This window comes from Rhinoraja longicauda, chromosome 39 (assembly GCF_053455715.1).
Source record: "Rhinoraja longicauda isolate Sanriku21f chromosome 39, sRhiLon1.1, whole genome shotgun sequence".
In the NCBI taxonomy this organism is placed as follows: domain Eukaryota; kingdom Metazoa; phylum Chordata; class Chondrichthyes; order Rajiformes; family Arhynchobatidae; genus Rhinoraja; species Rhinoraja longicauda.
Window position 1 is genome coordinate 4,442,560 of NC_135991.1, and position 25,099 is coordinate 4,467,658.

A 25,099-nucleotide genomic window follows, 5' to 3' on the forward strand; every position below is an offset into this window, starting at 1 on the left:
GCGCAAATTGTGCTCTAATGTGCTCTAATTTTGCACACTAATCTCTTGTGTGGGACCTTGTCAGAGGCTTTTTGAAAACCAGATACACCACATCCACTGGCTCTCCCTTATCCTTCCCTGACGGCATCGAGAGGTTCAACCTCCGTCATTGGATCTCTACGATGACTGACATCCCCTGCAAACAATGGGAGAGAATGGGGGCGTTATCGGATGGGTACCGGACACCACTATTGGTTATAACCCCTGACTGACTTTCCCCAAGACCAATGGGAAACAATTGGGAACTACGTCCCGCCCCCTCACTGCATCATGGAGAGCGGACACAAAATGCTGAGGTGACTCAGCGGGTCAGGCAGCATCTCTGGAGAGAAGGCATGGGCGACGTTCCCTTCACTGCCTGCTGTACACTATAGACAATAGGTGCAGAAGTAGGCCATTCGACCCTTTGAGCCAGCACCGCCATTCAATGTGATCATGGGTGATCATTCTCAATCAGTACCCCGTTCCTGCCTTCTCCCCATACCCCCTGACTCCGCTATCCTTAAGAGCTCTATCTAGCTCTCTCTTGAATGCATTCAGAGAATTGGCCTCCACTGCCTTCTGAGGCAGAGAATTCCACAGATTCACAACTCTCTGACTGAAAACGTTTTTCCTCATCTCCGTTCTAAATGGCCTACTCCTGATTCCTAAACTCTCTCATTCAAAAGAGAGCTAGATAGAGCTCTTAAGGACAGCGGAGTCAGGGGGTATGGGGAGAAGGCAGGAACGGGGTACTGATTGAGAATGATTAACCATGATCACATTGAATGGCGGTGCTGGCTCGAAGGGCCGAATGGCCTCCTCCTGCACCTATTGTCTATTGTGGCTCCTGGTTCTGGACTCCCCCAACATTGGGAACATGTTTCATGCCTCCAACGTGGCAAACCCCTTAATAATCCTATATGTTTCGATAACATCCCCTCTCATCCTTCTAAATTCCAGTGTATACAAGCCTAGCCGCTCCAGTCTTTCAACATACGACAGTCCCGCCTTCCCGGGAATTAACTTAGTAAACCTACACTGCACGCCCTCAATAGCAAGAATATCCTTCCTCAAATTTGGAGACCAAAACTGCACACAGTACTCCAGGTGCGGTCTCACTAGGGCCCTATACAACTGCAGAAGGACCTCTTTGCTCCTATACTCAACTCCTCTTGTTATGCAATGCTTACTTTCCGTGACCGATGTACAAGCACACCCAGGTTTCGTTGCACCTCTCCTTCTCCCAATCTGACACCATTGATATAATTGCCTTCCTGTTCTTGCCACCAAAGTGGGTAACCTCACATTTTTCCACATTATACCGCATCTGCTATGCTTCTGCCCACTCACCCGTCCCAACCTATCCAAGTCACCCTGCAGACTCAGAGCATCCTCCTCGCAGCTCACTCTGCTGGGTGGAGCTTTGTGTCATCTGCAAACTTGGAGATCTTCCATTTAATTCCTTCATCAAATTGTTAATATATATTGTGAACAACTGGGGTCCCAGGACCGAGCCTTGTGGCACACCATTAGCTCACTGCCTGCCATTCTGAAGAGGACCTGTTAATTCCTACTCTTTGCTTCCTGTCTGCCAACCAGTTCTCTGTCCATGTCAATACCCAACCCCCAATACCATGTGCTCTAATTTTGCACACTAATCTCTTGTGTGGGACCTTGTCAAAGGCTTTTTGAAAACCCAGATACACCACATCCACTGGCTCTCCCTTATCCATTCTACTTGTTACATCCTCAAAAAATTCCAAAAGATTAGTCAAGCATGATTTCCCCTTCATAAATCCATGCTGAATTTGACCGATCCAGTCACTGCTTTCCAAATGCGCTGCTATAACCTCTTTAATAATCGACTCCAGCATCTTCCCCACCACTGATATAAGGCTGAGGAATATAATTCGGCTGGGGAATATAAACGGTCTATAATTCCCCGTTTTCTCTCTCCCTCCTTTCTTAAAAAGTGGGGTTACGTTGGGTAACCTCCAGTCCACAGCAACAGATCCAGAGTCGAGAGAACATTGGAAAAATATCACCCATGCATCCATGATTTCTTGGGCCACCTCGTTGAGTACCGAGATGCGGACCATCAGGCCCTGGGGATTTATCTGCCTTCAGTCCCAACAGTTTACCCAACACCTTTTTCTGATTAATCTGGATTCCCTTCAGCTCCTCCCTCCCACTAGATGCTCGGTCCCTTGGTATTTCCAGGAGATTGTTTGTGTCTTCCTTAGTGAGCACAGAACCAAAGTACTTCTTTAACTGATCTGCCATTTCCATGTTTCTTATTATAAATTCACCTGTCTGACTACAAGGGACCTAACCTACATTCATTTACACTAATCTTTTCCTTTTTACATACCCATGGAAAATTTTAGTCATTTTTTATATACCAGGCAAGCTCTTTTTCCCCCTCTTAATTAGCCCCTTTGTCCTCCTCTGTTGAGTTCTAAATTTCTCCCAGTCCTCTGGTTTGTCCCTTCGTCTGGCCAATTTATATGCTGCTATAACACTATCCTTTAACATTATCGTTGACGTCCCTCATCAATCATGGTTGAGCCACCTTCCCAGTTTTATTTTTTCGCCAGCCAATTTCGTAGACATTCCCTGCAATCAATGGAATGAATGGGGGAGTGGGGGTTACTTCATCTGCAGGAGGAACCTGAAGTCACGAGGTCATAAGTGATAGTAGGATTAGGCCATTTGGCCCATCAAGTCTACCACACCATTCAATCATGGCTGATCGACCTTTACCTCTTAACCCCATTCTCCTGCCTTCTCCCCATCACCCGTACTGATCACGAATCAATCGATCTCTGCCGTAAAAATATCCATTGACTTGGCCTCCACAGCCCTCTGTGGCAAAGAATTCCACAGATTCACCACCCTCTGACTAAAGAAATTTCTCCTCATCTCCTTCCTGAAGGAACATCCTGTAATTTTGAGGCTACGACCTAGACTCTTCCACCTCTCCACATCTACTCTGTCTAAGCCGTTCACTATTCTGTGTGTTTCAATGAGGTCCCCCTTCATTCTTCCAAACTCCAGCGAGTACAGGCCCAGTGCCGTCAAACACCCATCATATGTTAACCTACACATTCCTGGCATTATTCTTGCAAACCTCTGGACCCTCTCCAGGACCAGCACATCTTTCCTCATATGCTGCCCAAAATTGTTCACAATATTCCAAATGCAGCCAGACCAGCACCTTATAGCCTCAGCATGACATCTGTTTTTTATGTACTAGCCCTCTTGAAATAAATGCGTTTGCCTTCTTTCATAGATTGATGAATAGTCATAGATTGCTTAGCAGTGTGGAAACAGGCCCTTCAGCCCAACTCGCCCACACCAGCCAACAATGTCCCACGTACCCTAGTCCCACTTGCGTGTGCTTGGTCCATAACCCTCCAAACCTGCCCTATCCTTGTACCTGTCCAACTGTTTCTTAAACGATTGGTTAGTCCCAGCCTCAACTACCTCCTCTGGCAGCTTGTTCCGTACACCCACCACTCACTGTGTGAAAAGGTTACCCCTCAAACTCCTATTAAATCATTTCCCCTTCATCTTGAACCTGCAGGAGGGACCTGAAGTCATGAGGTCATAAGTGATAGCTCATAAGCAATATTGATATAACTATCATAAGTGATAGTCATAAGCAATATTTTACATGCTGCAGTCTAATTTGGCGTTTCCAATGTAGTGTACCTACGCTTCATTCATCTGCTTTTAACTGGAAAAAAAAATGTTGAAATAACTTGTTGTAAACCAGTTTATTTTATGCAATGCATGATCCTGAATCCAATGGGTGCAAACATTACCAGGGAAAGTTAGCGCGAGGTATATCAAAAAATATTCTGCATGCAGCAAAGAGCTGACTTATCTTTCCAATGGAGAATAACTACGTTTCATTCTTCTGCCATTAACTGAAGTTGACTTGATAACAACATGCCACAAGCACCATGTGTTTTATGTTCCTGAATCGATTGGGAAAAATGTATCTAGTTGTGCAACCTCACATGAATGGTTAGTGCACTGTTTTGGTACAGTGCAGCATCCATTTAGTTTCAAACCGCAGCGGAGCCCTTTTATAAAGTAAGTCGGAAAATTGACCAATATATTCCCACTGTGGCGACGGTGATGTTTATTCATTCCAATGTTCAGATCGCTACGGTCAGCTCCGGCCTGCATTCCTGCAGCTGCTTTGCTCCACTTGAACTGAACTGACTCCCCCGGAACCTGAAGCAGATTGAGGAATAAAGGGGAAATAAACAAATTGCGCAACACGGCCGATTAAACTAAGATTGGAATGTTAACACAGATAAATCATCAACAAGCTTGAAAGGGTTCAGAAAAGATTTACGAGGATGTTGCCAGGACTAGAGGGTGTGAGCTCTAGGGAGAGGTTAAGTAGGCTGGGTCTCTATTCCATGGAGCGTATGAGGACGAGCGGAGATCTTATAGAGGTATACAAAATCATGAGAGGAATAGATTGGGTAGATGCACAGAGTCTTTTACCCAGAGTAGGGGAATCGAGAACCAGAGGACTTAGGATCAAAGTGAAGGGGAAAAGATATAATAGGAATCCGAGGGGTAACTTTTTCACATAGAGGGTGGTGGTGTATGGAACAAACTGCCAGAGGAGGTATCCCTTCATTTAAGAAACAGTTGGACAGGTACATGGATAGGACAGGTTTGGAAGGTTACGGACCAAGCGCAGGCAAGTGGGACTAGGGTAGCTGGGAAATTGTTGGCGAGTTGGGCCGATGGGCCTGTTTCCACACTGTATCAATTTATGATTCTAAGGCCCTGGCTCCACTGTCGTTTTCTTGAACATTGAGCCATACACTTACCCGATCCACTGTAGACCAGGGAGGCTCTGTATGAGGCGGCAGAGAGCGGGGACAGATCGCTCGGAGAGCGAGTTTGATCCCAGTTCCAAGTCAGTCACTGAGCACTTTGTGCTGAGAGCTCCGACGAGATCCTCCATGCAAGAATCTGTGAGACCGTTCCCCCACAGCCTGGAAATGAAAAAAAATTCTCACCTCAGTTTTAAATGGCCTGCCCTTTATTCTTAGACGGTGGTCCTGGTCCTGGACTCCCCAACATTGGGAACATTTTTCCTGCATCTAGCTTGCCCTGTCCTTTTATACTTTTATACGTTTCTATAAGATCCCCCCTCATCCTTCTAAATTCCAGTGAATACAAGCCCAGTCTTCCCAATCCTTCCTCAAATGACAGTCCCGCCATCCCAGGGATTAACCTTGTGAGCCTACGCTGCACTGCCTCAATAGCAAGGATGTCCTTCCTCAAATTAAGAGACCAAAACTGCACACAATACTCCAGATGTGGTCTCACCAGGGCCCTATACAACTGCAGAAGGACCTCCCTACTCCTATACTCAAATCCTCTCGTTATGAAGGCCAACATGCCATTAGCTTTCGGCACTGCCTCAATAGCAATTTACGTCCATGGTAAAGATGAGGCGATGGGAGGCCTTGCAATTGAAAATGATTGAAATTTTGAAAAGCATGCAAGGTACCTCGGACATAGGTCGGAAGGGACCAGACAAAGGTGCACGAGATAGAATCTAGGTATTGTAATGCAAGTTTGGTAGGGCATGAAAGGGATGAAACAATGAGTCTGCCAGGCAGTCGTGCTTGGGATTTGGAGAAGGAAGCAGAACGGACTTTGCAGACTGAGAGGTTGGAAGATGTATCGGGCCAGCTGGTGGTGGTGGTCGGGGAGAGGTGGGCTGGTATTCGTCCAACTGGTCAATCAGTTGGTTTGAGTTGGTATTCAAGGGCTGGCGCCTGGCCTCAGCAGGCATGGACAGAGTGGATGTGGAGAGGATATTTCCATGAGTGGGCGTCTAGGACTAGAGATCATTGCCTCAGAATTAAAGGACGTTCTTTTAGGAAGGAGATGGGGAGCACTTTCTTTAGTCAGCGGGTGATGAATCTGTGGAATTCTTCGCCACAGAAGGCTGTGGTGGCCAAGTAGGTGGATATTTTTATGGCATAGGTAGATTCTTGATTAATACAGGTGCCAGAGGTTATGGGGAGAAGGCAAGGGAATGAGGTTAGGAGGGATAGTTCAGCCCTGATTGAATGGTGAAGTTGACTTGATGGGCCGAATAATCTATTTCTACTCCTATTCCTTATGATAAGGGTCTGCTTCCGTTGTGTCCATAGATGGCATTTTCTCCGATTAGTACTGCGTTGTTCAACGATAGACATCCGAATAGTGAAAGGCCTGGATAGAGTGGATGTGGAAAAGATATTTCCACTTGTGGGAGAGTCTAGGCCCAAAGGGCACAGCCTCAGAGTTAAAGGATATTCCTTTAGAAAGGAGATGAGGAGGAAGTTCTTTAGTCAGAGGGTGGTGAATCTACGGAATTCTTTACCATTCTTGGATGTAGAAGCCAAGTCAGTGGATATTTTTAAGGCAGAGATGGATAGATTCTTGTTTAGTACAGGTGTCAGGGGTTATGGAGAGAAGGCAGGAGAATGGGAGTTAGGAGGGAGAGATAGATCAGCCATGATTGAATGGCGGAGTAGACTTAATGTGCCTTAATGGCCTAATTCTGCTCCTATCACTTAGGACCTCATGCAGTCCAGTGACTGCAAACGGTATTTCCAAGTCGTTACTTACCAAAGCTTCTGTATTTTACATCTCGGGTCGCTCAAAGCCGGACACATCGCTTTTACTCCTGAGTCTCCCAGTTTATTAGCTCCCACATAGAGCTCCGTCAGAAAGATGCTTGCACTGAGAGTGGTGGCTAGATCCTCGGCACAAGATTCTGTGAGACCGTTGCCCCCCAGCCTGAAGATCAGACAGAGTAAGGGTGAAGGATATGGAGAGATAAGAACTGGTGCAAATCCCCAGTGTTTATCAGTACGAACCGTACATCAGTGCACGAACTGTACACTGCAAGGGCCAGGAAGCGAGTGGGCAAGATCATCTCTGACCCCTCTCACCCTGGCCACAAACTCTTTGAAGCACTTCCCTCTGGAAGGCGACTCCGGACTGTCAAAGCAGCCACAGCCAGACATAAAAACAGTTTTTTTCAGCGAGTAGTAACTCTACTCAATAACCAAAAGTCTGAAGTCTCTTTTTGCTCTGGTTTATTTCACTCACATGTTTAAATCGTAATGTTGTATTCTTAATGTTTTAATGTTTTATGCTTATTCTTAATTGTTTACCGTATGTCCGTGTAGTTACATGCGAGCGGAGCACCAAGGCACATTCCTTGTATGTGTACATGCTTGGCCAATAAACTTATACATTCATTCATTCATAACACAATTATTGATTACATTAATGTTCTGTATCAGGCATCCAGTGACTGTCAACACAATCATTCACAGTCCGACACTTACCACAGTTTTTGTATTTTGCAGCCAGTGTTACTCAGGGCTGCACACACCAGTTTCGTACCAGAATCTCCCAATTCATTGTCATTCAGGTTCAGCTCCGTCAGGGAACGGTTTGCGCGGAGACCAGAGGCCAGATCCTCGGCACAAGGCGGCGCAAGATGGTTCCTGAGCAGCCTGGGGACGAGAGAGGATGAGACGTTCACAGAAACTGAGAAAGTAGGGGCAGGAGTTGGCCATTCGGCCCTTCGGGCCATTCATTATGATCATTGCTGATAATCCATACTCAGTACCCAGTTCCTGCTTTTTCTCCATATCCCTTGATTCCGTTAGCCCTAAGAGCTATAATCTAACTCTCTCTTGAACACATCCAGTGAATTGGCCTCCACTGCCTTCTGTGGCAGAGAATTCCACAGATTCACAACTCTCACAAAAGATTTTCCTCATCTCAGTCCTAAATGGCCGACCCCGTATTCTTAAACTGTGACCCCTGGTTCTGGACTCCCCCAACATCAGGAACATTTTTCCTGCATCTAATCCCTTAAGAATTTTATATGTTTCTATAAGATCCCCCCTCATCCTTCTAAATTCCAGTGAATATAGGTTTCGCTCAAGTTGACTGGAGCAGGTTAGAAAGCTCAGGATGTGTACGTCCCCGTTGGAATGAAGGGCAAAAGGGGTAAACGTAAGGAAGCTTGGCTGACGAGGGAAATTGAGACGTTAGTAAAAAATAAGAAGGATGCATGGGACAGGTTTTGGCAGTCGATCCATTCTTTCATCAGATGTCAGTCCCGCCATCCCGGGAATTAACCTGGTGAAACTATGCTGCACTTCCTCAATTGCCAGAATGTCCTTCCTCAAATTAGGAGACCAAAACTGCACACAATACTCCAGGTGTGGTCTCACCAGGGCTTTGTACAACTGCAGTAGGACCTCCTTATTACTATACGCAAATCCTCTTGCTATGAACGGCAACATACCATTTGCTTTCTTCACGGCACGGTAGCGCAGCGGTAGAGTTGCTGCTTTACAGCGAATGCAGCGCCGGAGACTCAGGTTCGATCCTGACTACGGGTGCTGCACTGTAAGGAGTTTGTACGTTCTCCCCGTGACCTGCGTGGGTTTTCTTCGGTTTCCTCCCACACTCCAAAGACGTACAGGTATGTAGGTTAATTGGCTGGGTAAATGTAAAAATTGTCCCTAGTGGGTGTAGGATAGTGTTAATGTACGGGGATCGCTGGGCGGCACGGACTTGGTGGGCCGAAAAGGCCTGTTTCCGGCTGTATACATATGATATGATATGATATGATATGATATGATATGATATGATACCTGCATGCTTACTTTCAGTGACTAATGTAAAAGGACACCCAGGTCTCGTTGCTCCTCCCCTTTTCCTGAGCCGACTCCATTCAGATAATAATCTACCTTCTTGTTGTTGCCACTAAAGTGGATAACCTCACATTTATCCACATTATACTGCATCTGCCATGCATCTGCCCACTCGAAACGTATAAGATTATTAAGGGGTTGGACACGTTAGAGGCAGGAAACATGTTCCCAATGTTGGGGGAGTCCAGAACCAGGGGCCACAGTTTAAGAATAAGGGGTAGGCCATTTAGAACAGAGATGAGGAAAAACATTTTCAGTCAGAGAGTTGTGAATCTGTGGAATTCTCTGCCTCAGAGGGCAGTGGAGGCCAATTCTCTGAATACATTTAAGAGAGAGCTCGATAGAGCTCTTAAGGATAGCGTAGTCAGGGGGTATGGGGAGAAAGCAGGAACGGGGTACTGATTGAGAATGATCAGCCATGATCACATTGAATGGCAGTGCTGGCTCGAAGGGCCGAATGGCCTACTCCTGCACCTATTATCTATTGTCACTCATCCAACCTAACCAAATCACCCTGCAGCCTCATAGCATCCTCCTGGCAGCTCACACTGCCACCCAGCTTTGTGTCATCCACAAACTTGGAGATTTCAAATACAGAGACAGCGGTCGGTAAAAATCCCCGGTGGTATTCAAAAACAGATTTAATGTTTGGTGTCAAAGATGCCCAGTGCATGGTATCTCACACTGGTACTTACCGTAATTTCTCCACTTTACAGTTCGGCATCTTCAAAGCTGCAGACACCAGTTTCACTCCAGAATCCCCCAGGTCATTGGCCCCCAATCTAAACGCAGAGTGAAAAACAAACTGATTCAAACCTCCGGTCAGAAACTTAATTGAAGAAAATAACAAAATCAAACTGTATTTTTCAGATATTTAGCTGCTAAAAAAGTGACCCCCCACTGAGAGACTTGAACACTCTCTTATTTGAAACTCTTTATCAAACCTTTCCTCCAATTCGACGACACTGAAAAAATCATTCACGCTTTCATTTCCTCCCGCCTAGACTACTGCAACTCCCGATACACTGGGATCAGCCAATCTTCCCTGTCCCGCCTGCAACTGGTCCAAAACGCCGCAGCGAGACTCCTAATGGGTACCCGTAAAAGGGACCACATCACACCGATTCTGGCCTCTCTCCACTGGCTCCCTGTACGGTACAGAATCAACTTCAAGCTCCTCCTATTCACGTATAAAGCCCTAAATGGACATTCCCCCCCCCTACATCAAAAATCTTCTAACCCACCTCTCTAACTCCAGGTCCCTCAGGTCGGCCGACTTGGGGCTACTCACTATCCCGCGGTCTAGGCTTAAGCTCAGGGGTGACCGCGCTTTTGCGGTTGCAGCTCCTAGACTGTGGAACAGCATCCCTCTCCCCATCAGAACTGCCCCCTCCATCGACTTCTTTAAGTCCAGGCTCAAAACCTATTTCTACTCCCTAGCGTTTGAGGCCCATTGAGGACCTGTTGTGAACTGTTTTGTATGTGCTGTTATGTTTGCGTGCTACTGTATGTTTCATTATTTTTTTCCTTAGTACCTAATCAGATGTACAGCACTTTGGTCAACGTGGGTTGTTTTTAAATGTGCTATACAAATAAAATTGACTTGACTTGACTTGACTTTACTATATGTCGTCATGAGAGACAGCGAGAGAGCGTAAGGGGAGGGAGAGCGGGAGGGGAAAGGGGAGAGGGGAGATGGAGGGGGAGAGGGAGGGGGAGGGGGAGAGGGAGAGAGGTGGAGGGGGAAGTGGAGGGGGAGGCCATTTGGCCCTTCGAGCCAGCACCGCCATTCATTGTGATCATGGCTGATCATCCACAATCAGTAACCCGTGCGTGCCTTCTCCTCATATCCCTTGATTCCACTAGCCCCTAGCTCTTATAAAGTCCACTAGCTCTTATAAATTCATCCAGTGAATTGGCCTTCACTGCCCTCTGTGGCACAGAATTCCACAAATTCACAACTCTCCGGGTAAAAACGTTTTTCCTCACCAGTTTTAAATGGCCTCCCCTCTATTCTTACACTGTGGCCCTGGTTCTGGACTCCCCCAACAACGGGAACATTTCTCCTGGCCAGTCCTTTCATAATTGTATACGTCTCTATAAGATCCCCTCTCATCCTTCTAAACTCCAGTGAATACAAGCCCAGTCTTTCCATGCTAACATGCTAAATATTTAATGTTCTTATTCATTCCACTACCGACCTTGGCCTACTTCTGTGCCACCATGATGTTCAACGCACTTCATATTCCCCTTGGGTAGCTTACAATCCAAAGTATGACCATTGAAGTCTCCATTTCAGGTAATACTGTCGTACCCGCCCGTTCTCTCCCATCCGATGCATTTTCCCCACCATGTCCATCCAACCAGAGATATATCCTTAGAAAAGATTTACGAGAATGCTGCCAGGACTAGAGGGTGTGAGCTACAGGGAGAGGTTGAGCAGGCTGGGACTCTATTCCATGGAGCGCAGGAGGATGAGGAGTGATCTTATACACCTGTACAGAATCGTGAGGGGAATAAATCGGGTAGATGCACAGAGTCTCTTGCCCAGAGTAGGGGAGTTGAGGACCAGAGGGGGGGGGGGGGGGTTCTGGAAGCAAAGAAAAGACCAGGACAAACAGATGACTTCAGGCAGGCCGATTGTTGGCTAGGTACGGTGTAACCAAGAGTAATGGTCGGTCATGGTGGCGCAGTGGTAGAGTTGCTGCCTTACAGCGAAAGCAGCGCCAGAGACCCCGGTTCGATCCCGACTACAGGTGCTATCTGTACGGAGTTTGTACATTCTCCCTGTGACCTGCATGGGTTTTGTCTGAGATCTTCGGTTTCCTCCCACACACCAAAGATGTACAGGTTTGTAGGTTAATTGGTTTGGTAAATGTAAAAATTGTCCTAAGTGTGTGTAGCATAGTGTGAGTGTGCGGGGATCGCTGGTCAGCGCGGACCCGGTAGGCCGAAAGGCCTGTTCCCGCGCTGTATCTCTAAACTAAACAAAAAAAAGTAATCTCAGTGCCCATTTCACTGAACACTTACACTTGGTTCACCAAGTTGTACTGGATTTTCTGACTGCCAACCATTTTAACTTCCCTTCCCACTGCAGCCTATCTGTCCTATGACTTGTACGCTGCCAGAGTGAGGCCGCACACAAATTGGAGAAAACCACCTCATATTTTGCTTATGTACTTTACAATCAAGTGGTATGAACGTTGAATTTACAATTTTTAATGTAACTTCTGCAAACGTCCTCATTGCCCACTCCCCCTGCCCCTGCCGACTTGCCAGAATCCTCCAGTAAAACTTTGTTAACCAGTTAGCAACGATGCGTCACACTCGGGATCCGACTGTCCCAAGCCAACAATCGCCCTATCTCGGACCCACCCTGCCTTAGGTCATGATGCCGACCTTAAATTGTCCTGGTCTTTCCTTGCCTCCAGCTGCCTCCCACGCACAATCAGCCTGAAGAAGGGTCCTGACCTGAAATTTCACCGGTCCATTTTCTCCAGAAACACTGCCCGAGTTACTCTCGTCTATCTTTGTCATCAAATAACATCTCAAGTTGTTTTTTCGCTTGGAGACACAGCGCTTGGAGAAACAGGCCCTTCGGCCCACCGAGTTTGCACTGACCTTATGGATCTTATAGAAACATATAAAATTCTTAAGAGGTTGGAAAGGCTAGATGTGGGAAGATTGTTCCCGATGTTGGGGAAGTCCAGAACTAGGGGCACAGCTTAAGGATAAGGGGGAAGTCTTTTAGGACCGAGATGAGAAAACATTTCTTCACACAGAGAGTGGTGAGTCTGTGGAATTCTCTGCCACAGAAGGTAGTTGAGGCCAGTTCATTGGCTATATTTAAGAGGGAGTTAGATGTGGCCCTTGTGGCTAAAGGGATCAGGGGGTATGGAGAGAAGGCAGGTACAGGTTACTGAGCTGGATGATCAGCCATGATCATATTGAATGGCGGTGCAGGCTCGAAGGGCCGAAGGGCCTACTCCTGCACCTATTTTCTATGTTTCTATGTTTCTATGACCAGCAATTCCAGCACATTAATACTACCTGACACGCACACACACTGGGGTGTTAACCTACAAACCTGTGTGGTAGGAAACCAAAGATCTCGGAGAAAACCCACACAGTCATGGGGAGAACGAACAAACTCCGTACAGACAGCACCCGTGGCCAGGATCGAACCCAGGCCTCTGGCACTGGAAGGCAGTCACTCTACCGTTACGCCCTGTTATTTATGACACCAAATCCCAGTCCCCCTGCTGCTTTCCTCTCAATCATATGCCAACCACCTCCATTCTCCAAGTATCCCTTTTACTCCCACCTTTTATCCTGTCCCTGGGTTTACACTGCATCCCTCTGTCTCTTTTTTCCAACTCCAGCCTTTCTCATTTAATCAATTATTTTGCCAATCAATGCCCTCATCCATATCCAGGCTTCGTCCCACCCTCACCTCACTTTCCAGCTTTCTCCGCACTCAGACCAATCTGAAAGGTACCGACCTGAAACGTCGCCTATCACTTTCCTCAAGGATGCCTTCCCCTCTGAGATCCGTCAGTGTATTATGTTTCGGGGCAAAGTTATGCTTTCCAAAACAAGACATGTAAACATTTACCCCAACTCCTGGCACTTGTGCAGCACAGATGCCAGCCGCTGGAGTCCTTCACACTGAATGAGGCAGTGCTCCAGATTGAGGCATTTAATCGTGCCACAGAACCCAATAACGTGAGACAGGACAGCGCAGTCAATCGGGGTAAGCCGCAGTCCACCGAATGAAATCGTTTCCACAAGTCCCAGTGTCTGCTGAGCCAGTGCAGGATTCTGAGACTCAAACAGGTAGTGCATTGTGTTCAGGAGGCTCCTTTTACCAGCTTCACTCCACGCATTTCCAGTCTGACGTTTAACCTCCTCCTTCACCCAGTCAATCACCTGGCAGGTTGTCTGATGAGGAAATGGACCCAGAAACTCCTCCAGCAGCCGCGCTGACAATGGGGAGGAGAGACCAGCGACAAAACGGAGAAATACCTCAAACCGCCCGTCTGTCGTGCTGTGGGCTTCAGTGAGGAGTTTCTGAATGCCCCCCGCATTTGGCATCAAGAATGACCGGAGCGCGGCTACAAACTCTTGGATGGTGAGGTGTGTAAATGTGTACACCACGCTGCGGGCACAATCCTCTTTCTCCAAAAGCTCCATCAGGAACCCAGACAGGAAGTGGGAAGGTTGCAGGTTGTACTTGATCAAATCTTCATCCGTGAACACAATGCTTTTCTCGGCCACTCCTCTGAAGGCCATCAGGCCAACCCTCAGTAACACCTCACAGGGGCTCTCAACCTCACGGCTGTGGTTTTTCAGGATGTTGCAAATATAGTAGGAATATAATTGGGTGATGGTCTTGGGAAGCCGATACGAGTGACCGAGCTTTTTCATGAAGAAGGGGCCTAGAGCCTGTCCGAGAATCCAACAGTAGGAAGGATTGTAGGTCATGGTGTACAGGATCTCGTTCTCCTCCACATGCTTGAAAACGGCCGCAGCCACCGTCAGATCTTCAAAGAATGTGTTAAAATATTCCTTCCGTTCCTCACCAACAAATCCCAGGATTTCAGCCCAGACTCCGATCTCCGCCTTTTCCAATAAATGTAACGCAGCAGGGCGGGTGGTCACCAGCACTGAACACCCCGGAAGTAGCTTGTGTTGGATTAAACTGTACACAATATCGGACATTTTACACCGGAATTGGGGATCTGTGCACATGCGCTGAGGGTCTATGTCTCTCTGACTGTCACCAAAATCTATTCTATCCTTGAATTCATCCAAACCATCAAATATAAACAGCAATCCCACTTGGTTTTTCCAAATTTCTCTCAGAATATTACCAAAGTAAGGATACTGATCCAGAATCAGTTGATTCAGACTTATTTTGCAAGTAATAGTGTTTAAATCGCGGAATTTGAAACTAAAGACAAATTGAAAATGTTGGTATATTTTTCCCATGGCCCAATCATAAACAATCTTTTGAACCAATGTTGTTTTTCCGATCCCTGGAACTCCGGCCACTGCTGTCGAACTACCAGATCCGGTGTTACTCCGGGAATAGTTGTTCTGGAATAGCTCATCTGTCCGAATTTTTTCCAACACTCCTCTAAGATGTTCTTCTCTCCATTCCTCATGGTCATGTCCTCTTGCCAGCAGCTCATGTTCCACCAGTGCCCGGTTTCGAACACTTGAAATGATGGTGAGTTCAGCGTATCGATCGACCAGTGGCAAAATCTTAACCTTCTCCTTTGTCAGGATCGTGTTTTCTCTCAACATTTTGGTCTGTTCCCACAAGGTTTTTTTATGCTTCTGTTGAACATCTTTTCTCAGATTGGAGAAAACAAAGTTTCAAAATTAGCTTCATTAATGCAAAAAACACAGATTCCTAACATCGTTGTATCTAGACGACACTTCTTCCCACCCTGCTTCCTGTAAAGACTCTATCCCCTACTTCCATTTACTCCGACTAAGCCGCATCTGCGCCCAGGATGATGTTTTCCAGACAAGGTCATCGGAGATGTCCTCATTCTTTAGGAAACGGGGGTTCCCCCCTTCCATTATAGACGAGGCCCTCACAAGGATCTCCTTGATATCTCGCAGCTCCGCTCTAGCTCCCCCTCCTCAATGTTCATACCGCTGGGCTGCAAGCTGCCCAAGCGAAATATGAGGTGCTGTTCCTCCAATTTACGGTGGGCCTCACTATGGCACTGGAGGAGGCCCATGACAGAAAGGTCAGACTGGGAGTGGGAGGGGGAGGTGAAGTGCTCAGCCACCGGGTGATCAGGTTGGTTAAGGTGGACTGAGCGAAGGTGTTGAGCGAAACGATCGCTGAGCCCGCATTTGGTTTCGCCAATGTAAAAAAGTTGACATCTAGAGCAGCGGATACAATAGATGAGGTTGGAGGAAGTGCAGGTGAACCTCTGTCTCACCTGGAAAGACTGTTTGGGTCCTTGGATGGAGTTGAGGGGGGAGGTAAAGGGACAGGTTGCATCGTTTGCGGTTGCAGAGGAAAGTGCCCGGGGATGGGGTGGTTTGGGTGGGAAGGGACGACTGGACCAGGGAGTTACGGAGGGAACGGTCTCTGCGGAACGCAGAAAGGGGAGGTGATGGGAAGATGTGGCCAGTAATGGGGTCCCGTTGGAGGTGACGGAAATGATGGAGGATAATTTGTTGGATACGCTGGTTGATGGGGTGGAAGGTGAGAACGAGGGGGATTCTGTTCTTGTTACGAATGGGGGGAGGGGGAGCAAGAGCGGAGCTGCGGGACGTAGAAGAGACCCTAGTGAGAGCCTCATCTATAATGGAAGAGCGGAAGCCCCGTTTCCTGAAGAATGAGGACATCTCTGATGCCCTAGTGTGAAACACCTCATCCTGGGCAAAGATGCGGCATAGACGGAGGAATTGGGAGTAGGGGATAGACTTTTTGCAGGAGACAGGGTGGGAAGATGTGTAGTCCAAATAACTGTGCGAGTCAGTGGGTTTATAGTAGATGTCAGTCACTAGTCTGTCTCCTGTGATGGAGATGGTGAGGTCCAGAAACGGGAGGGAGATGTCGGAGATAGTCCAAGTATATTTAAGAGCAGGATGGAATTGGTAGTGAAGTGTATGATGTCAGCCAGTTCTGCACATCCTTCTATATCCTTCCTGTGTCCCGCCCCCCTGACATCAGTCTGTGGAAGGGTCTCGACCCGAAATGTCACCCATTCCTTCTCTCCTGAGATCCTGCCTGACCTGCTGAGTTACATAGAAACATAGAAAATAGGTGCAGGAGTAGGCCATTCGGCCCTTCGAGCCTGCACCGCCATTCAATATGATCATGGCTGATCATCCAGCTCAGTAACCCGTACCTGCCTTCTCTCCATACCCCCTGATCCCTTTAGCCACAAGGGCCACATCTAACTCCCTCTTAAATATAGCCAATTAACTGGCCTCAACTACCTTCTGTGGCAGAGAATTCCACAGACGCGCCACTCTCTGTGTGAAGAAATGTTTTCTCATCTCGGTCCTAAAAGACTTGCCCCTTATCCTTAAGCTATGACCCCTGGTTCTGGACTTCCCCAACATTTTATATGTTTCTATAAGATCCCCCCTCAGTCTTCTAAATTCCAGCGAGTATAAGCCTAGTCTATCCAGTCTTTCTTCATATGAAAGTCCTGCCATCCCAGGGATCAATCTGGTGAACCTTCTCTGTACTTCCTCTAAGGCTAGAATGTCTTTCCTCAGATTAGGAGACCAAAACTGTACACAATACTCCAGGTGCGGTCTCACCAAGGCCCTGTACAACTGCAGCAGAACCTCCCTGCTCATATACTCAAATCCTCTTGCTATGAATGCTAACATACCATTCGCTTTCTTCACTGCCTGCTGCACCTGCACGCATGCTTTCAATGACGTCACGTTGCATCTCCCCTTTTCCTAATCGGTCACCATTCAGGTAATACTCTGCTTTCCTGTTCTTGCCGCCAAAGTGGATAACCTCACATTTATCCACATTATACTGCATCTGCCATGCCTTTGCCCACTCGCCTAATCTATCCAAGTCACTCTGCAGCCACCTAGCATCCTCCTCGCAGCTAACACTGCCACCCAGCTTTGTGTCATCCGCAAACTTAGAGATGTTGCATTCAATTCCCTCGTCCAAATCATTAATATATATTGTAAATAACTGGTCCCAGCACTGAGCCTTGCGGTACCCCACTAGTCACTGCCTGCCATTCCGAAAAGGACCCGTTTATTCCTACTCTTTGCTTCCTGTCTGCCAACCAATTTTCTATCCACCTCAACACTGAACCCCCAATACCGTGTGCTTTTGTTTGTACACCAATCTCCTCTGTGGGACCTTGTCGAAGGCCTTCTGAAAGTCCAGATATAACACATCGACTGGTTCTCCCTTATCCACTCTACTAATTACATCCTCGAAAAATTCTCTAAGATTCGTCAGACATGATTTGCCTTTCATAAATCCACGCTGACTTTGTCCGATGATTTCACCACTTTCCAAATGTGATGCTATCACATCTTTAATAACTGACTCTAGCATTTTCCCCACTACCGATGTTAGGCTAACTGGTCTATAATTCCCCGTTTTCTCTCTCCCTCCTTTTTTAAAAAGTGGGGTTGCATTAGCTACCCTCCAATCCTCAGGAACTACTCCAGAATCTAAAGAGTTTTGAAAAATTATCACTAATGCATCCACTATTTCTGGGGCTACTTCCTTAAGCATTCTGGGATGCAGCCTATAACATAACAACACTTTATTGTCACTCGGCACAACACCGAGCGAAATTTCAGCAGTCACACAAAATACAGCAAAAAAGAAAAGAACACAGGACACCCGACCCCAACACAAACATCCATCACAGTGACTCCAAACACCCCCTCACTGTGATGGAGGCAACAAAACTTCCCCTCTCTTCCCCCCGCACCCACGGACAGGCAGCTCGACCCCTACCGAGGCAAACGACACGCACAGCCCCCGCAAGGGGATGGAAGGCCCCCCGGCCGAGCCGCCCCGGGCACCGAAACGTCCCGCGGCCACACCGGGCGATGTTAAGTCCAACGGCCGAGCCGCACCGGGCACTGAAACGTCCCGCGGCCGAACAGCGCTATCTGGCCCTGGGGATTCATCTGTCTTTAATCCATTTAATTTACCTAACACCACTTCCCGACTAACCTGGATTTCCCTCAGTTCCTCCATCTCATTAGACCCCCGGTCCCCTGCTATTTCCGGCAGATTGTTTATGTCTTCCTTAGTCTTACTCCAGCATTTTGTGAATAAGATCACAAGTGATATGAGCAGAACTAAGCCATTCAGCCCATCAAGTCTACTCCCCATTCAATCATGTCTCCCTCCTAACCCCTTTCTCCTGCCCACTCAGCATAACCTCTGAAACCTATACTAATCAAGAATCTACCCGTCTCTGCCTTAAAAATATCCATTGACATGGCCTCCACAGCCTTCTGCAGCAAACAATTCCACAGATTCACTACCCTCTGACTAAAGAAATTCCTCCTATCATATCATATCATATATATACAGCCGGAAACAGGCCTTTTCGGCCCTCCAAGTCCGTGCCGCCCAGCGATCCCCGTACATTAACACTATCCTACACCCACTAGGGACAATTTTTACACTTACATTTTACCCAGCCAATTAACCTACATACCTGTACGTCTTTGGAATGTGGGAGGAAACCGAAGATCTCGGAGAAAACCCACGCAGGTCACGGGGAGAACGTACAAACTCCTTACAGTGCAGCACCCGTAGTCAGGATCGAACCTGAGTCTCCGGCGCTGCATTCGCTGTAAAGCAGCAACTCTACCGCTGCGCTACCGTGCCGCCCGGTAAAAGAACACCTTCCTTCCTACGACCAAAATTCATGCCCCCACACTTTGCTACACTATATTCCATGTGCCACTTCTCTTCCCTACTTTCTCTACAATACCCGCCCCTCCACCTATTTTCATGTCATCTGCAAACATGGCCACAAAGCCTTCAATCCCCTCATCCAAATCATTAATATACAAGGGATGAAAAGGGATGGTGTGAAAGTTATTTACTTCCAATGTTTAAGACTATCAATGGGTGGTCCATCCAACGGCAGGATGGATATTATTCATTTGGATAAGGTACAGAAGATATTCACCAGGATTGTCAGGGTTTTGGGGCTTCTGTAATAGGGAGAGGCTGGACATTCTGGGACTTTTTTCTTTAGAGTGTCAGGTGCTCAGGGTCAGGACGGGCTTGGATAAATTGGACTCTGAAGGTGGACACAAAATGCTGGAGTAACTCAGCGGGTCAGGCAGCATCTCAGGAGAGAAGGAATGGGTGACGTTTCGGGTCAAGACCCTCCTTCAGACTGATGTCAGGGTCTCTGACTACTCTCCCTTCGGTGATATGTTCTCCTCCTCTCTTCGACGAGAGTTTTGCAACATGCTCTCTCACTGCTCCCCCTCTGTGATATACATCTTGCCGCTCCACTGCACATTCTCCTCGGGGTATGTCTACTTTGAAGACGTTCTCCTCCTCTCTTCAACGAGTTTAGCAACATGCTGTCTCGCTGCTCCCCCTCTGCGATATAAACTAGCAGCTGCAGTTATTTTCCTACACAATTGAACTCTGAAAGTCCATTTCCCACGGTAGAGAAATTTAAAACGATAGGGCACACGGTTAAGGGAGTGGAAACATTCAAGAAGGGCCTCACAGGCAACAGTTTTACTCCAACAGTTGTTGGACTCTCGAATGATCTGCCAGAAGAAGCTCCTATGACTTTAAAGCACTGTGGTGAGGTATGTCACAGGAAGGGTTGACAAGGCAATGGCTTGGACGCAGACAAATGTCCAATATTGGGCAAGGCGGCCGAAGCTGACCCGGACCGGTTTCCCTACTGCTCAGTTCTGTGAATCTACGATTCCATAAAATCCATTGACAATCCTAGTTACAAGGACGCACGTTCTCTTGGGATATATTCTCAGTGTCGATAACAATTTGAAAGGATGTAACATAAGCAGTGAAACTTCAGTTCGCTTTCGGGAGAATAGTGGGGGCAACATTCTTACTGGAATTTTTTTCTGTGCTGCATACATTATCGATCATATGACATGCTCAGAGTGTCAACGAGTAAACTCGAATCCTCCTGATGTTTAGTGTCCTGACAGGACTACGCGTGGTGCTTGTGCACATTTTGAGGTTCATATTTCAATATTACAGGAATCCCATTCACATAGGGAATCATAAATCTCATTCACATTGAAAATAGGTGGAGGGGCAGGTAGTGCAGGGAAAACAGGGTCTCTGCAGAAGGACTTGGGAGAGTGGGCAGAGAAGTGGCAGATGGAATATAGAGTGGTAGAGAGTGGAGTCATGCATTTTGGTAAAAGGAATAAAGGTGCAGACTATTTTCTAAATGGGGAGCGAATCCAGAAATTGGATGTGCAAAGGGACTTGGGAGTGCTGGTGTAGGATTTGCAAAAAGTTAATCTACAAGTCCAATTGGTAGAAAAGAAGGCAAATGCAATGGAAGCATTTATTTCAAGGGGACTAGAATACAAAAACAGGGCTGTAATACTGAGGCTCAATAAGAAGCTGGACAGGCCGCATTTGGAGTATTGGGAGCAATTTTGGCCACCATATCTGAGGAAGGCTGTGCTGGCCCTGGAGAGGGTCAATAGACAATAGGTGCAGGAGTAGGCCATTCGGCCCTTCGAGCCAGCACCACCATTTAATGTGATCATGGCTGATCATTCTCAACCAGTACCCCGTTCCTGCCTTCGCCCCTGACTCCGCTATCCTTCAGAGATCTATCTAGCTCTCTTGAATGTGTTCAGAGAATTGGCCTCCACTGCCTTCTGAGGCACAGAATTCCACAGATTTACAACTCTCTGACTGAAAATGTTTTTCCTCATCTCTGTCCTTATTCTTAAACGGTGGCCCCTGGTTCTGGACTCCAGAGTAGGTTTATAAGAATGATGCCAGGAATGAGTGGGCTAACATGTGATTACCATTTGATGGCACTGAGCCTGTACTCGCTGGAGTTTAGAAGAATGAGGGGGGAGCTCATTGAAACGTACCGAATAGTGAATGGCCTGAATAGAGTGGATGTGAAGAGGATATTTCCACTTGTGTGAGAATCTAGGACTAGAGGTCACAGCCCTAGAAATAAAGGACATTCCTTTAGGAAGGAAATGAGGAGGAATTTTCTATAGTCAGTAGGTGGTGAATCTGTGGAAATATTTGCCACAGAAGGCTGTGGAGGCTGAGGAGGAGCCAGCGCTGCCGTCGCAGCTGCGGCTTGCCTGCAGTACGTCTGTCTTTTGTGTTTTTTGTTGTTTTTGTCTGAATTGTAGTTTTAATATGATGTAGTGTTGTATGTTATGTTTTGGGGGGGGGGGTGGGAGGGAACGGGAACTGTAACATTCTCTCTCCCGAACGGAGACGCGACCTTTGTTTCTGTGTCGTGTCTCCGTTCCCGTTGCGGCCTACCACCGGCCATGCACCTGGGACCACCTGGGGCTCTGGTTCGCAGAGCCCACGGCCCGGACTCACCACCTGTGGCGCTGGCTGCCTGCGGATGCTGCGGGAACGGCTGCGACTCGTCTCCGGAGGCTCCGGCGCGGACCGCGTGGATGTCGGAAGCCCGCAGGCCCCTGGACATCGGGAGCTCCGGCAGCGGCAGAGGCAGCGTGTTCGCCCGCCCCGAATCGCGGGGCTTGGGTCGGCCCGCCACGGACCTTTCACCATCCGGCGCGGCCTGAAATACGCCGCGGGATTTTTCACCACCCAGCGGGGGCTTCAATATCGGGAGCCCCGACCGCCCCGACGTGGCAACTCCAACAGCCTGACCGCGGGACAAGACGGCAGGGGAAGAGAAAAAGACATTCTGGCCTTCCATCACAGTGACGAGGGACTGGAGGAGACTCACTGTGATGGATGTTTCTTTTTGTTTGGTGTTAGTTGTGATTGTATGTGTTATTGCATTTTTATTGATTAATCTTATTGGTCTTATTGTTCAACTGCGGGTAATGTTTCATTTCACTACACATTTATGTGTATGTGACAAATAAATGACTATTGACTATTGACAATGGGTATATTTAAGGCAGAGAGATAGATTGTTGATTAGCGCGGGTGTCGGGGGTTATGGGTAGAAGGCAGGAGAATGGGGTTATGAGGGAGAGATAGATCAGCCATGATTGAATGATGGAATAGACTTGATGGGGCAAATGGCTAAAATCTGCACCGATCATTTAATGTATCACGGTGAAAGTAGGTTATCCGAATAAGATGGAGTATAATAGAGGAAGAAGCTAATGCTGTTTGGTCATAATGACCCACTGTCACTGCATTGTACAAAGGGCGGCACGGTGGCGCAGTGATAGAGTAGCTGCCTTACAGCGAATACAACGCCGGAGACCCGGGTTCGATCCTGACCGCGGGTGCTGTCTGTACGGAGTTTGTACGTTCTTCCCGTGACCTGCATGGGTTTCCTCCGATATCTTCGGTTTCCCCGCACACTCCAAGTACGTACAAGTATGTAGGTTAATTGGCTTGGTAAATGTAAAAAAATGTCCCTCGTGGGTATAGGATAGTGTTAACGTGCGGGGATCGCTGGTCGGCGCGGACCCGGTGGGCCGAAAGGGTCTGTTTCCGTGCTGTATCTCTAAACTAAACGGGCTTGATTGAACTGGGTTTTAATTAAACGACTCGTAGATCGACAAGAGGGGGAAAGACCACGGCATTCAATCCACGCCACCACCACCACTAAGCATTCTTCTCCTCAACAGCCAACGTAACATTCTACAGGAAGGCAAGCAGTACTCCGGTGCTTGGTCAGCCAACATCGGACCTTTACTCTGCAACCTGACACTTCAACACACGCCAGTTGACTCCACACCCCAGCTATTAAGACCACATAAATAGTTTCCCTTGTGTCGCAAATCAATTTCAATCCGTGTCCAATGGAAACATATAAGATTATTAAGGGTTTGGACATGCTAGAGGCAGCAAACATGTTCCCAATGTTGGGGGAGTCCAGAACCTGGGGACACACAGTTTAAGAATAAGGGGTAGGCCATTTAGAACGGAGATGAGGAAAAACCATTTCACCTAGAGAGTTGTAAATCTGCGGAATTCTCTGCATCAGAAGGCAGTGGAGGCCAATTCCCTGGATGCTTTCAAGAGAGAGCCAGATAGAGCTCTTAATGATAGCGGAGTCGGGGGGTATGGGGCGAAGGCAGGAACAGGGTACTGATTGCGAATGATCAGCCATGATCACATTGAATGGTGGTGCTGGCTTGAAGGGCCGAATGGCCTCCTCCTGCACCTATTGTCTATTAAAATAGTCCCGCCGTGTAGATTCGCCATGTTCCCGATAAACCCTCTAATTGATTCCCTCGTATCCTCTTCTGCTCCAAGCAGAAAATTAAATATTTCCTCGTATCAGAAAGCACCAACACACAGACCAATTCCGTGTCTTTCAAAGGACAGCTGAAGTGGTAAAGACAGGAGGATACCCATGGAGGTTTGCCACTTGCAGTCCCGGAAGGAATCAATGTTCTTTGTTAGAAAGTGGCTGTCGAAATGGAAGCCTGAGAAATTTAAGAAAACTACTTAATTTGCGTGACAAAAGAGTCGGGTGAATAGGAACGGATGTTTAGAGACTCAGTGTGGAAACAGGCCCTTCAGCCCACCGAGTCCGCACCGACCAGCGATCCCCGCACGCTAACACTATCCTACACACACTAGGGACAATTTACAATTATACCAAGCCAATTGACCTACATACCTGTACGTCTTTGGAATGTGGGAGGAAACCAAAGATCTCGGAGAAAACCCAGGCAGGCCACGGGGAGAACGTACAAACACCGTACAGACGGCACCCGTAGTTGGGATCAAACAGCTCTGGCGCAGCAAGAGCTGTGAGGCAGCAACTCTACCATGTTAATTTGGCAAGTACAGCGAGTCCCAATATGCCCATATCTCCCCTTTCCCTTTCTACGTCCACCAGGCCACTGCAAGTAAACATCACGTTTTCATCCGAAGCGGAATGTACAATAGCTTGCCATCGCCTACCTTTCAGGTGAGCAGGTAATTCCAAGACGACTTGCATCGCTTTGAAAGATTCTATGAGGTCAGAACCTGTTGAAATCATTTCAGGAAATGAATCAGAGTATAACATATATAACATATATATATATATATAACAACTACAGCATGGAAACAGGCCTGTCCGGCCCTACCAGTCCACTCCGACCATTCTCCCTGACCTAGTCTCATCTACCTGCACTCAGACCATAACCCTCCAATCCCCTCCTATCCATATACCTATCCAATTTACTCTTAAATAATAAAATCGAGCCAGCCTCCACCACTTCCACCGGAAGCCCATTCCATACAGCCACAACCCTCTGAGTAAAGAAGTTCCCCCTCATGTTACCCCTAAACCTTTGTCCCTCAATTCTGAAGCTATGTCCCCTTGTTGGAATCTTCCCCACTCTCAAAGGGAAAAGCCTACCCACGTCAACTCTGTCCGTCCCTCTCAAAATTTTAAAAACCTCTATCAAGTCCCCCCTCAACCTTCTACGCTCCAAAGAATAAAGACCCAACCTGTTCAACCTCTCTCTGTAGCCTACGTGCTGAAACCCAGGCAACATTCTGGTAAATCTCCTCTGTACCCTCTCCATTTTGTCGACATCCTTCCTATAATTTGGCGACCAGAACTGCACACCATACTCCAGATTCGGCCTCACCAATGCCCTGTACAATTTCAACA

At 47.5% G+C, this 25,099-nt stretch overlaps 1 protein-coding gene across 4 annotated transcripts in view; it reads right to left on the minus strand.

Moving 5' to 3' along the window:
- Nucleotides 1-3,842: 3,842 nt before the first annotated feature.
- Nucleotides 3,843-25,099, minus strand: part of LOC144611133 (NACHT, LRR and PYD domains-containing protein 3-like) — a 34,597-nt gene continuing 13,340 nt past the window's right edge. For all 4 annotated transcript variants that reach the window (XM_078430200.1, XM_078430199.1, XM_078430201.1 and 1 more), the window contains 7 exons: nucleotides 24,400-24,465; nucleotides 13,411-15,148; nucleotides 9,491-9,577; nucleotides 7,410-7,580; nucleotides 6,682-6,852; nucleotides 4,881-5,048; nucleotides 3,843-4,266 (listed from right to left, as the gene is read on the minus strand). In XM_078430200.1, coding sequence (XP_078286326.1) covers nucleotides 4,188-4,266; nucleotides 4,881-5,048; nucleotides 6,682-6,852; nucleotides 7,410-7,580; nucleotides 9,491-9,577; nucleotides 13,411-15,148; nucleotides 24,400-24,465 — 2,480 coding nt within the window. In that variant the 3' untranslated portion in view covers nucleotides 3,843-4,187. The remainder of the gene's footprint in view (nucleotides 4,267-4,880; nucleotides 5,049-6,681; nucleotides 6,853-7,409; nucleotides 7,581-9,490; nucleotides 9,578-13,410; nucleotides 15,149-24,399; nucleotides 24,466-25,099) is intronic.